The sequence below is a fragment of the Elephantulus edwardii genome, unplaced genomic scaffold, assembly GCF_000299155.1.
Source record: "Elephantulus edwardii isolate Elephantulus edwardi_28Jun2011 unplaced genomic scaffold, EleEdw1.0 scaffold00145, whole genome shotgun sequence".
Taxonomy (NCBI): domain Eukaryota; kingdom Metazoa; phylum Chordata; class Mammalia; order Macroscelidea; family Macroscelididae; genus Elephantulus; species Elephantulus edwardii.
In genome coordinates, this window is record NW_006399895.1 from 875,803 (window position 1) to 888,069 (window position 12,267).

The 12,267-nt window shown below is 48.7% G+C and overlaps 1 protein-coding gene across 1 annotated transcript in view; it reads left to right on the top strand.

The window, feature by feature from the left end:
• The window catches only part of SNX29 (sorting nexin 29), a 587,794-nt gene that overhangs the window by 72,802 nt on the left and 502,725 nt on the right, over window positions 1-12,267 (top strand). The window contains exons 8-10 of the mRNA XM_006894494.1: window positions 1,452-1,576; window positions 6,703-6,778; window positions 11,421-11,503. Of these exons, the coding sequence (XP_006894556.1) occupies window positions 1,452-1,576; window positions 6,703-6,778; window positions 11,421-11,503 (284 nt within the window). The remainder of the gene's footprint in view (window positions 1-1,451; window positions 1,577-6,702; window positions 6,779-11,420; window positions 11,504-12,267) is intronic.

A 12,267-nucleotide genomic window follows, 5' to 3' on the forward strand; every position in this document is an offset into this window, starting at 1 on the left:
AAAAAAAATATTTTACTAGCTGATTTAGCAACTCTATTTCTAGAAATTGACCTTGAGGACATATTCTCTACTAAGAAAAAAGGAGACGTATCTAGGACCATAGTCTCTACTTAGAAAAGCAAAGCTCTGTGACCAGTGTAAATGTACACACAAAGGAGACTAGTTAACAACAACAAAATGATGAAATGGCTGTTGTGTTGGAACTAATTTACGGCTGACCCTCTGAGATTTTCAGAGGCTGCACTTTGTACGGGAGGAGATTGCCCATCTTTCTCCCTTGGAACAGCAGGTGGTTTCAAACCACCTGCCTTTGGGTTGACAGTGAAAATCCTTACCCACTGAGCTATGAGAGCCACCACTGGTTAACAACAGGAGAGCTTAAATCTTAACATTTCTGATCTTAAGCATCTTGGATTTTATTTAAGGAAACTTCTCAGCACGAAGATGAGCTTATAAGTGAAGGCTGGATGAAAGAGAAACATTATACGTTTAATTTATGCAACGCAAAGTTGGGATAGGCGTGTCAGAGACAGTAAGATTAACACAGGATAGGGCAGGGTTTAGGGCTGTTGTACATAGGGTTGCTTTGTGTGGCAGGCGATTCAACAGCACACAACAACAGCAACAAAGTATGGATAGAAAGGATACTAAGGCACAAGACTAAGATATCAACCTAGTTGTATTTTGAATTTTGTGTGTCTTTATATATATTTTTTGAGAATATTTTTAGAATTTTTTTTAAAGTTATGTTCTACTTTCCTAGTGAAAATTTCCTTTTATTCTATTTTTAAGCCAACTGTGGCACCATCTTATGAATCTATCTCTGCTCCAGGATTCACTTTGATGTCACTCGGTTTGAAGGCAATGACACTTGGGGGGCCCCTTTTAATCTAGTAAGAAGCTCAGTCTGTTGGTGGAGCTTCACCTCAAACTCTGCATGCCATTCTGGGAGGTAGCTGGCTCCCTTTCATCCTCTCCCCACCTCACCCCTCCACCCTCTTGCTCCTCCTCTTAGCCACTCAACCCTGCTCTCTGCCCACCTGCCACTTCCTCTGGGAAGGCCTTCAGCTCTCCTGACGGACTCGGTGTGGCCTGTTGTTCACTCTCCTGCTCACGCAGCTTTCCTCGTGCTCTGGAGTAGTCACCTTCTTGGATGGCTGCTTGCATCACACTCATGTCCCCAGCAGCCTGTCAACTCCCCGAGATTAGGATGAAGACTGCTCCCCCTTTCCCCCCAGGTAGTGGGCACAGCAGTCTCAGGTGAGAGACCCAGCATGTGGAGTCTGCATTCTGACCCTGTGGTCCTGACACCCCACCCTGGGCCCGTCTGTTCAGAGCCTCCCCCAGGCCTCATAGCTCCTGGGAGGAGCCGTGGGAGGCTGGGGGCCTCGCAGTGACCATGAACCCTTGGGCTCCTTGCCCTAACACACAGCTGTGCTCTCTCCCCGCAGGCCTCTGGATGGCGACACCTGCCTGTCCCCGGTGCACAGCTGGGCCCCGCTGCAGGTGCTGCACGGGGACGCCGAAGTCCTCTTCCCAGTCAGCGTCGGAGGCGTGGGCACCTTTGGCCCTGAAGGTAGGTGTCCCCTCACTCACTGCTGTTTTCCTCCAAGGAAAACAAATCTGACAAATGGCTGAAACACCCCGATACCTGCACACAAAGGAGTATTACACATCACTAGAAAGTGATAAGGAATACATGAAATACTGCCCAGCAGGGAAGAATCTAGAACCAGTGATTCTGATGGACACAAACCAGTCACCCAACAACAATTAGGAGATGAGACCACCATTGTGAACAGCTAAGGCACACTTGTCATATATAAAAAAATCAACCGTATGAGATTATTGGAAGGATAACGGCGGTGCGAAGGGAGTGAGAGGGGAGTGAAAATGAGTAAAAGCGGTGGGTGAAAGGCAAGACAATAATATTGAATATGGGTATTATTTATATTATAGATATTAATCAGTGACAATAAATGTTATAAAGCAAAGTGTGAGAAACCCTCACTCATATGAAAGAATTTGTGTCTTGTTTGTTTTTTTTAAAGAGAATATGAATATGAGAATCCACAGGTGTCCCCTCCAGGGAGGAAGGGCACGAGGGATGCAGGTGAGGGGGTTAGTGCTTGTCCCTGCTGAAGCTCAGTTTGCCAAGCGGCTCTCCGCTGTACTTCTGCTGGGCTGAGCCTGTGTCCACATCACTGGGGAGCCCCAGGCCTGTGTGTCTTCTACCCAGTGATTTCCTGACCTTGGTCGCACAGTATTAGTTGTTGTTACACGCCCTCAAGTTCCCTGAGACTCATAATGACGCTATGTACAACAGTCCTAAATCCTGCTCTATCCTGTGCCAATTTTGTCTCTGACACACCTACCTCCATTACCCAAGTCACTGAATCAATCCATCTCATAGAGGGCCTTCCTCTCCTGCACTGTCCCTCCACCCTCCCAAGCATGATGTCCCTCTCCAAGGTCTGCTCCCTCCTTGCAATATATCCAAAGTATGTCAGACAAAGCCCTCTTCAAGGACTGGTCCCTTCTTGCAGCATGCCTGAAGTATGTCAGAGGAAACTTTAGGATGCTTGCCTCCAAGGAGCAGCCTGGCTTCATCCTCTCCAGGACAAACTTCTTCTCCTAGCAGTCTATGATATACTCAATACTCTTCTCCAGCACCATACCTCAAAGGCATCAGTTCTCCTTCTGTCATCCCTCCCTAGTCACTGTCCAGCTTTGTGATGTATAGCAAGTAATTGCAAAGATCATGGCCTGTATCAGGTGCTCTTAGTCTCCAGAATAACATCACTGCTCTTCAGTACTTTGGAGAGGTCTCTGACAGCAGACTTTCCCACTGCAATTCATCTTTTAATTCCCTGGCTGCTGGTACCAAGAGTGCTGATTGTGGAGCCAAGCAAACTAAAATTGTTAACAATCTTGATCTCTCTACCATCTATCATGGTGCTGCCAATTGGCCCAGTAGTGAGAATCTTTGTTTTCTTAATGTTGAGCTTCAATCCATATTTAAGGCTGCAGTCTTTGACCATCTGCAGCAGGCACTTCAGGTCCTCCTCACTCTCAGCAAGCAGGGTTGTAGTGCCATTATTTTTGCCTCTTTGAAGGGAGATCCTCCAACTCCCTTAGCCTGAGTTCATACCTACAAAGGCCCTGACTTCTTTTCAGAACTACGTAGGCACTGTGGTAATGTGGTTACCAGTGTGTTGTGTTGTTAACCAAGAATTTGCATGTCTCGGTGGTTCACGTTCACCATTGTCTCTGAGGGAGAAAGACGGGCAATCTCTTCCCACCAAGATTTAAAGGCTCGGGAATCTGATGGGGGCCACTCACTTGGAACTTGATTCGATGGCTGGGAGAAGAGTTTGAGTTTAGTTCCGGGTCAGCCTCTCTCTGCCATTCACTTCAGCTGTGCTCATGGTTCCTTAGCCAGGTCACGGGAACGTGGATGTCCCTGCCGGCCCTGTGGATGGGTGTGCAGTCCAGCTGACTCAGAGATGTGCTCAGTCCCCACTCAGTGCCCCCCACAGCACCCCTGGCCATCCTCACTTGGCTCCCTTCTTGTTTGTCCCACCCTCTTCTTGTTTTCCGTCTTTGGGGCCAGATTTAAGAAGTTGTGAGTGGGACCCACCCGAGTGAGCAGGAAGCTGTTGAAAGCCCGAGTGGAGTGCGAGGCTGTTGTTCTCATCAGGAGGCCGGGAACAGAAAACCCCTCCACGTAGCTCAACGCAGAGGTCGCGTGGGGACGTTGGCTGGCAGCATGACAGAATGGGCTGAGCTTCCGTCCCTAGGAAGTGATCTGAGCTTCAGGCGATCACTGCCCTGTGACGCTGTTCCCTGCTGTAAAGTGAATCAGGTTGGGCAACGTGGCTAAGTTCCTTTCTCTGCCTATCAGCCTCCTCATCCAGAAAGTGGGGTGATAATAAGATTGATGACATAGGACCCTTCACCATAGAGTCTTAAGAAGGGGTGGCTATTCCAGCCTTTCCTCTCGGGTGCAGTGAGGTTTCCATGAGGTGACCTGGGAAGAGGGCCGGGTCCATACACAGCACCGTGAAAGCTTTCTCTAGACGTTTGTAGTGATAAGGCAGGTGTGGGTGTCTACAGGCCTGAGAACTGGGAGCTCAGACTGGAGTTTAGGGGAAGCTCCTGCCATTGTTTACACCCCTCTTCCCTGTACTTTCTTGTGGGACTCAGCCCCCATCTGCTTGCGTTCTCATCATTCTTATCTCCCTACTTCGGCCTGTTCATGGTCTCTGCCCCAAAACCCCCTTACTGGCTGGCTTCTGCAGAAATCTCCAGGGAAGGGAATGCTTGACAGGCAAGCTTGTGTCTTCGGGCCAGGCCACAGAAGTCCTGGGAGCATTTTTTGACTCAGCTGATCATCCTGGGGCCGAGAAACTGGGGCCATCGGCACCTTGCCATTGGCCATTCAGCAGCCGCGTGGACACGGGAGGATTTGGGAGAGGGGTGGGGGCTGAAGAGACCAGGAGATGGGAAATGATGTTTGTAACACTGGAGAAGTTTGAATCTTTATTCACAGCCTCCATCTCACAATCCAGGCTCCTTGCCTGCTCTCATTCTCTCATTGTGCTGGCCTGTAAGGTCCATGCAGCCAGCTGTTTGCTTCCCGTGGCACTGAGGTGTCTGAGCCTTAGATGTTTTGTCTTTCCCTTGGTGGGAAGTACGTCTGGACTGAGTGGGTACAGCAACCTGAGAGCCCAGCAGATGATGTGGGCTTCTCCCCTGTGGTGTGGTGTGGCGTCCCTGTTGCTCCCACGTGGAGTCTGGCAGCCTGGCAGCCTTGTGAGTTACACTGTGGGGGGGCGAGAGGAGCCGGGGATGGAGGCAGCAGGAGAGATGGAACTGAGGCTGCCACCAAGCCTCCTTAGAGCGCATTGCATCTTGGACCCAGGATGGAAGTGGGCACAGGACGAGTGTGAGGAGCATTATGGTGCCTCCTGTCAGAGACGCTGACGGGACTCAGGGACCGCCTGTGTGTGTGTGTCACTATTCTGAGGTGATAGCCCATCAGGAAAAGGTGACAGAAGAGTGACAGTTTGGCAGGTCATGATCAGTTGGTGGGCTTGGTCTGATACCCTGGTGCAGCTTCAGGACAGGTGGTTAGAAAGCTGGGACGAGGCTTCAGGCAGAGATCACAGCCAGAGGTGAGAGTTTGAGGGTCGTCAGAGTGGTGAGGACTAGAGCTGTGCCTTTGCCAAGGAGGAGAGGGACCCAGTGACACTGACCCTTAGGGACCAGAGAGAAAGGTGTGGGGGACAGAGGACCAAAGAACAGGGTCAGGAAGGCTGAGAGGGCTAAGCCCAAGGAGGCCATGTCCACCCTGGATGTAGCATTAGGAAAGTGAGAGGGAGTCGGAGAAGGGTTCCTTGGGGTGCTTGGAGATCAATTTCTGGAAGCAGAGTGGCTCTGGGAGCCAGGATCAGCAGTAGATCAAGTTGACAGTAAGCACTATTCATTGAGTTTTTGTTGTAACTACGGGCTATTCAGTCCTCTACGACGTAAAGCAGCAACTCTGTGAACATTGAGTTTTACATGTATTAAAATGCAAAATTTAGTTACGTGCCAAGCTTTACTGAAGTAGTGAATTGTAAAGACTACAACTATCTCATTTTGTAGTTGAGGAAACTGAGGCACAAAGAGGCTAGTAACTGGCTGAATTAAAGGGGGAGAGAGGGGACTTGAACCTACAGACAGGCCCATGCCCTTGAATGACCTATATAATACTAGGCAACAAGGGAAGAAGGCGCACGCAGACACTGTTAACTGCCGCCTTCTAGGTTCTTGGAAGAGCCCTGGGTAAGCGGAACAGCTTGGCGGGGGCAGCTGGGTGGAAGCAAAGGTCAAAACGTGCACTTCTACTTTGGGGTTGGAGGATGTTGAAGACAGACTGAGGGGTGGACAGAGGAGCTGGGGCAGAGGGTGTGCAGGGCAGAAGGAGCCGGGGACCAGCGAGACATGTTGCTTGAGCCTCTCTCGATTCAGGGCTGGTTCTGTGGTGGCTTTGACAAACGAGCAGTGTCTTGAAATAGCACATATTCTACTGAGTATCTTTGGACTTAGTGTCACTGTCCCACCTATAACTCAGGGATTTGTGCTTTTTCCTAGAGGGAGATCTCAGCAGCAGCTAATACCTTCGTGAACATCGTTAATGCCCCTAGCCTGTTGGTTTTAGAGATAATTTATAACCTCACTCCTTTCGAATGCCTTTCCCAAACGTGGCTTAATTCAGGGCTAGGGGCTTTTAGAAAGCAGGAGTGACTTGGCTTTGACAGTCAGGCCTTAGACCGTGCTGCCCTCTAGCGTCTGAATCAAGCCACTACAGGCAGGACTGGTTGGGTCTAGCAGAAAGCACACAAGTCTTAATTTCCCTGATGCTGAGATTGGCCTGAATGTGGACTTGGTCTGTGATTCTAGTTCCTGAGAGGCCTCAAGGTCAGAAAGGTTGAAGTTTAAGAGGGAATTTAGAGCCTTATGTCGGTGGCTGATGCCAAATCTGAGAAGATGGCTGAAAAATTGCAGAGGGTGTATCAGATCCACATCCAGGGGACGAATGCAGGAAAATTGAAGTCAACTGATTTGGCAGATGAGTCAATGTCTGAACTGTGTCCTTGTCTTGTGGAGGAAGTAGACTAAACCCTCCTGACTCTGTGCTGGCTTTCTGTGCCTCAGATGCCCCGGTTGGAAGCCTGGAAAACGGGACAGGCCCAGAGGAACACAGCCTCACGGAGCCCGGCTGTCGCTACAGGTCAGTGTTAAAACCCACGCTGCCTTCGGGAGTGAAATGTCCTATTCACGACTCTGACTTTCCTTCTTTTGTAAAGTTAAGACTAAAGGGGAAGCCCTCACTTCGTGTTAGGGTCACTTGTGCTCTGACCCTGCAGGACGTGAAGGGGCTGTGGATCCTCGACCATCTCGCCCTCAGGGAGGCTGGGTAAGACAGCGCATGTCACACTTTGTCGGCATGCCACTGTTATTTATTTCTCCAAGCCTTACCTGGATACCTCCTCTCTTAGTGCTGGCTTAATTTTTACCTTAGTATTGACCGGCTTCTCAGAAAAAGACTCCCCAGATACATTTATTTAAGAGGGAAGCTTTGCACCTTCAGGGTTTGGAAGACCAGAGTTGCTCATAAATAAAAGGCATCTGGGATCCAGGACACTGCAGAGCCCTGGTGGTGTGGTAGCTAAAGCATTTGAAGGTGCTAGCCCAGAGGTAGCTCTGGTGGCCTAGTAAGGAGTTGTGTTGCCAACCCAAAGGCAAGTGGTTCAAATCCACCAGCAGCCCCATGAGAGAAAGATGAGCAATCTGAGCTCTCCCTGTGATTACAGCCTCTGAGAAACCTGCTGGCGGGTTGTCTAGAGGCAGGTCAGTGCAGTTAACAGCATTGAACAGCCCCAGGTCTGCAGTTTGTACCCACTAGCTCCATGGGGGCAGTTGGCTTCTATGTAGATTACAGCCAGAACCCAATGGATAGTTCTGCTCTGCACTAAAGGTTGCCATGGGCAGAATTAATGGCAAGTGGGCAGGGTTTGTTTGGGTTTTTTTGTTTGTTTGATTTTTACTTTAGTACCAGCAGCCAGGAAATTAAAAGACATATTGTGATGGGAAAGTCTGCTGTTACGGACCTCTCTAAAGTACTCAAGAGCAACGATGTGTCTCTGGAGACTAAGGTGCATCTGGTACAGACCATGGTCTTTGCAATCACTTGTTATGCGTCAGAGAGCTGGACAATGACCAGGGAAGATAGAAGGAGAATTGATGCTTTTGAGCTTTGGTGTTGGAGAGTGCTGAGAGTGCCATGGACTGCTAAGAAAACAGATTCCTCCTGGAGAGGGTTAAACCGGGCTGTTCCTTGGAGGCAAGGATTCTTAGGCTTCGTCTGACATACTTTGGTCATGTTGTAAGGAGGGACCGGTCCTTGGAGAGGGACATCATGCTTGGGAGGGTGGAGGGCAGGTGCAGGAGGGGAAGGCCCTCTGGGAGATGGATTGGTTCGGTGACTGGGGCAATCGGGATGAGTGTGTCAGAGACAATGAGACTGGCACAGGACAGAGCAGAGTTTAGAGCTGTTGTACATAGGGTCGCTATGAGTCGCAAACAACTCAACAGCACATAACAACAACAAGAGTCTTTAGTTTGCTTGGCTCCATAACCACCACTCTTGGCACCAGCAGCCAGGAAATTAAAAGACATACTGGCAATGGGAAAGTATGCTTTTAAGGTCTCTCCTAAGTACTGAAGAGCAGTCATGTCAGTCTGGAGACTAAGGTGCGCCTGCTATGGGCCATGGTCTTTGCAATCCCTTGGTATGCCTCAGAGAGCTGGACAATGACTAGGGATTGTTGATGCCTTTGAGCTGTGATGTTGGAGAAGAGTATTGAATATACCATGGACTGCTAAGAAAATGAACAGATTCATCCTAGAGAGGATTAAACTGGGCTGCTCCTTGGAGGCAAGGATTCTGAAGCTTCATCTGACATACTTTGGAACATGTTTCAGGGAAGGACCAGCCCTGGGAGAGGGACATCATGCTTGGGAGGGTGGAGGGACAGCACAGGAGAGGAAGACCCTCTATGAGATGGATTGACTCAGTTACTGGGGTAATGGGGGTAGGTGTGTTGGAGACAGTGAGATTGGCACAGGACAGATCAGGGTTTAGGGCTGTTGTATACAGGGTTGCTGTAAGTCACAGGCGATTCAACGGCACCTAACAACAAGGAGAGTCTTTGTTTCAGGGTCTGCCCTATACACTGTGGGATGTTTGGCAGCATCCCTGGCCCCTGGCCACTGCCTTCTTGATGCCAGTAAAAGTTCCTCCCCAAGCTGTGACAGCCAAAAATATCCACAGGTGTGGACAGGTGTCCCTGAAGGGTCCAGTCACTTCTCCTTGAGAAGAACTGTCAGATGTGTGAAAACTAAGTTTACTAAATTCTGTCTTTGCTGCTGCAGAGCTGGGAAAAATTGCCACAGGTTTAAGAGGAGACAACTTTTCCCAATTTATTGAGAGACAGAAAAGGGATTGAAAACGACCCAGTGTTGGCAGTTTGAATGTTCTAGAACTTTCTTAAGTCAACTTGACCCCTTGATACACCTGTGGGTTGAGACATAGTCTGGAACCCTTTCTAATTCTTTGACTTTGAACGAGTTCCTTCATCACTCCGGACCGCAGCTGGCAAACATTTTCTGTAAAGAGCCAGACAGTGACTGCTACAGCTTAACTAGCTCTCTGATTTCTGCTATGACCACTCTATTCTGCTGTAGTTGCCTGAAGACAGAAAAATATGTAGGCATGACTGCATCCCAGTAGAAGTTTATGAGATTACAGGAGAGGATTGTGTGATTTAGCTCAATGTACAAGCTTTGGGGTCCATTGTTGCCTATAGAAAGGGAAATTAGGGCACGTACTGTGGAGCCAGCCAACTAGGCCCAGAGCCCAGCTCAGCTGTTTGCTGACAGTGACCTTGAGTGAGCTAACTTAATTGCTTTAATTTCCTACCTGTCAGTTATTATTAGGAAGATGTTGATTGCCTTCAAGTTGAGCACGACTCATAGAAATCCTATGAACAAAAGGCCTGAAGGCCCTCTGCAACTATTGACATTTATCAAAGTTTCTGAAGGCATGTTGTTTAGGAAGTGGATGCCACTCCTGCTTCCAAACCTGTCATAATATGTTATGTGCCATTTAGTCACCTGTGATATATAGTGACTCTGTGTACAGCAGCTCTGAACCCTTTCCTGTCCTGAGCCAGTCTCACTAATTCTGACACACCAACCCCCATTGCCCCAGTTACTGTATCAATCCATCTCATCCAGGGTCTCCCTCCCCTGTGCTGTCTCTCTACCCTTCCGAGCATGATGTCTTTCTCTAAGGACCAATTTCTCTTGGCCATGTACCTAAAAAGTAAGTGAGGCTGAGCTTCAAAGTCCTAGCCTGCCAGGAAAGCCCTCTCCAAAACAGACCTACTTATTTTCTTGGCAGTCCATGGTATGTTCAAGACTCTTCTCCAGCACCACAACTTGAAGGCATCTATTCTGTCATTCTTAGTTATTGTCTTAACTTCTCTGAAGCATAGCAAATAATTGAGAAGACCGTGGCCTGGATTAGGTGCACCTTTGTATCTAGACTGACATTGTTGCTCTTCAACACTCTAGAGAGGTCCACTAGGAAGATAAGGTTGAGGAGGAGGAGGAGTAGTAGTAGTAGTAGTAGTAGTAGTAGTAGTAGTAGTAGTAGTAGTAGTAGTGGTGGTGTTGCTATTGTTGTTGCCATCAAGTCAGAACAGACCCCTAGCTGACCCTCCAGCAGGTTTTTCAGAGGCAGGTAATCACATGGGAAGAGATTGCTCATTCTTATCCCACAGAGAAGCTGATGGATTTGAACCATGTGCCTTTAGTATTGCAGCACAGCTTCTTATCTTAGGCCACCCCAGCTCCCTACTACAGTTGCTAAGAGGGTTAAATGAGTTCTTGTTTCATAAACCATGTGGACATTTGTGAAGCGCTTAATACACTGTCTGGCATACCAGACGTGGTACGGACAGTGAGTAAAAGGAGTTCTGGTCACGTAGTGCTTTACGTGTCAGGCAGCTAATGGAATGGTCAGTGGTTTCAGGTCCACCTGGCGGTTTCTCCAGGACAAACATGGGCAGTCTTCCCACATAAAGAGTCACAACATGGTGGTGGGTCCCTGAGAGTCAGAATGGAATTGACAGTAATGGGTCATTTTGTTTTCTGTATAGTGAGCAGGCTTGTCTTTTCTGCTCTTACAAAAGTATCTCAGAGGGGAACTGAGTTGCCCCAAATAATTAGCTATTTGGTAACAGAACAAAGAAAGGCTTCAGTGTTTCCAGGATTCTCCTTTTACTCTTCCTTTTTGTCCTCCTTCCTTTCACGAGTTAATATGTGTCCTTAGGTTTACTAGTGTGTATTGTCTTGAGTTCCAGTTGGAGATACCAGGTACCCTAAACCATGTGTGTCCTGGTAGCCTTGACCTTCCACAGTGATACCACTTGTGGGAGGCTTATACCCTTATCACCCGACACATCCCAGACTCGGAGTCTTCTTGGGTTTGTTTTAGAAAATTTGCAACAGGCAATGGAAAATCATTCTTGAATCCTCAGCTCCATGACATGTCTAATGTTTGCTGCTTTTCCTCCTGGGGGAGGGGTGTGTGTGTATGTGCTGCTTTTACAAAAGATGTTAATTAAACACTAATTTTTTTGTCTCCCCCCCATGTTGCAAATTCTTTGTAAACCTAGTTTGTAGTGCCTGCCTTCGTTCTTTCTAGGAGATGCCGCTGACTAGCCTGTCCCCTCCCAGTCTCTGGAATGGTGAGGATGTGCGCTGTTGGTGGCTGAGAGTAACCTCCGTCTGCCTTTTCCCTGCAGGGTGGAGGCCAGTCCCCCCAGCCAGGGCAGTCCTCTGAGCAGCCTGCTGCCTTCCACCTCGATGCCAGAGTCAATGACGATTAGTAAGTACCTCCTGAGTCCCTCCGCCAACACTGGACCGACTTTGGGGCCTGAACCACCTGAGTGCTTGTCCCACATGGCCATGGAGAGTGGGACAGAGTAATGGGTGGGGATTGGGTAGTGTGTGTGTGTGTCTGTCTGTGGACTTGAAGTGTGTGTTTAATGTAACATATGGTGTGTGGCTGCAGGGCCCATTAAACTGTATGTTAACATGCGATGCCTGGGCATGCGTGTGTTCTAAATGATATGTGCCATCGATGGGGCTGGAGCAGCCCATAGTTGGAAGAGCAGCTCAAGGTTGTTGAGTTTGCCTCTTGCAGAGACGTTCAGTGGTAGGAGCACTGTTTGACGTCATATGACTGGGGCAAGGAGAGTCTTTTTTGGGTAAGTAAAGATGTATGTGTTGCTAAAAGATGAATAAAGGTTGTTAATAATTAGGTTCAAACTGTTTCCAAGAACCTAAATCAGGTGACGCCGATGTTGTTGGTAGAGACCATCAAGTCCAACATGACGCATAGCCCCCTGTGGACAGCGGATCTGGGCCTTGTCCTGTGTCGTCCTCATAATCTCTGTCAGGCGCACGTCCATCCACTGTGGCAGTCTCTGTGCCGGACCATCTGAGATGTCATCTTTCGCTAACTCGTCATTTTTCCCAGCATGATGTCTTTCTGCGAGGACTGATTCCTCCTGACAATAGGCCCAAAGTCAGTGAGGTGAAGGTTCACCATGCCTGCCTCTACGGAGTGTTCTGATTGCATTTCCTTCA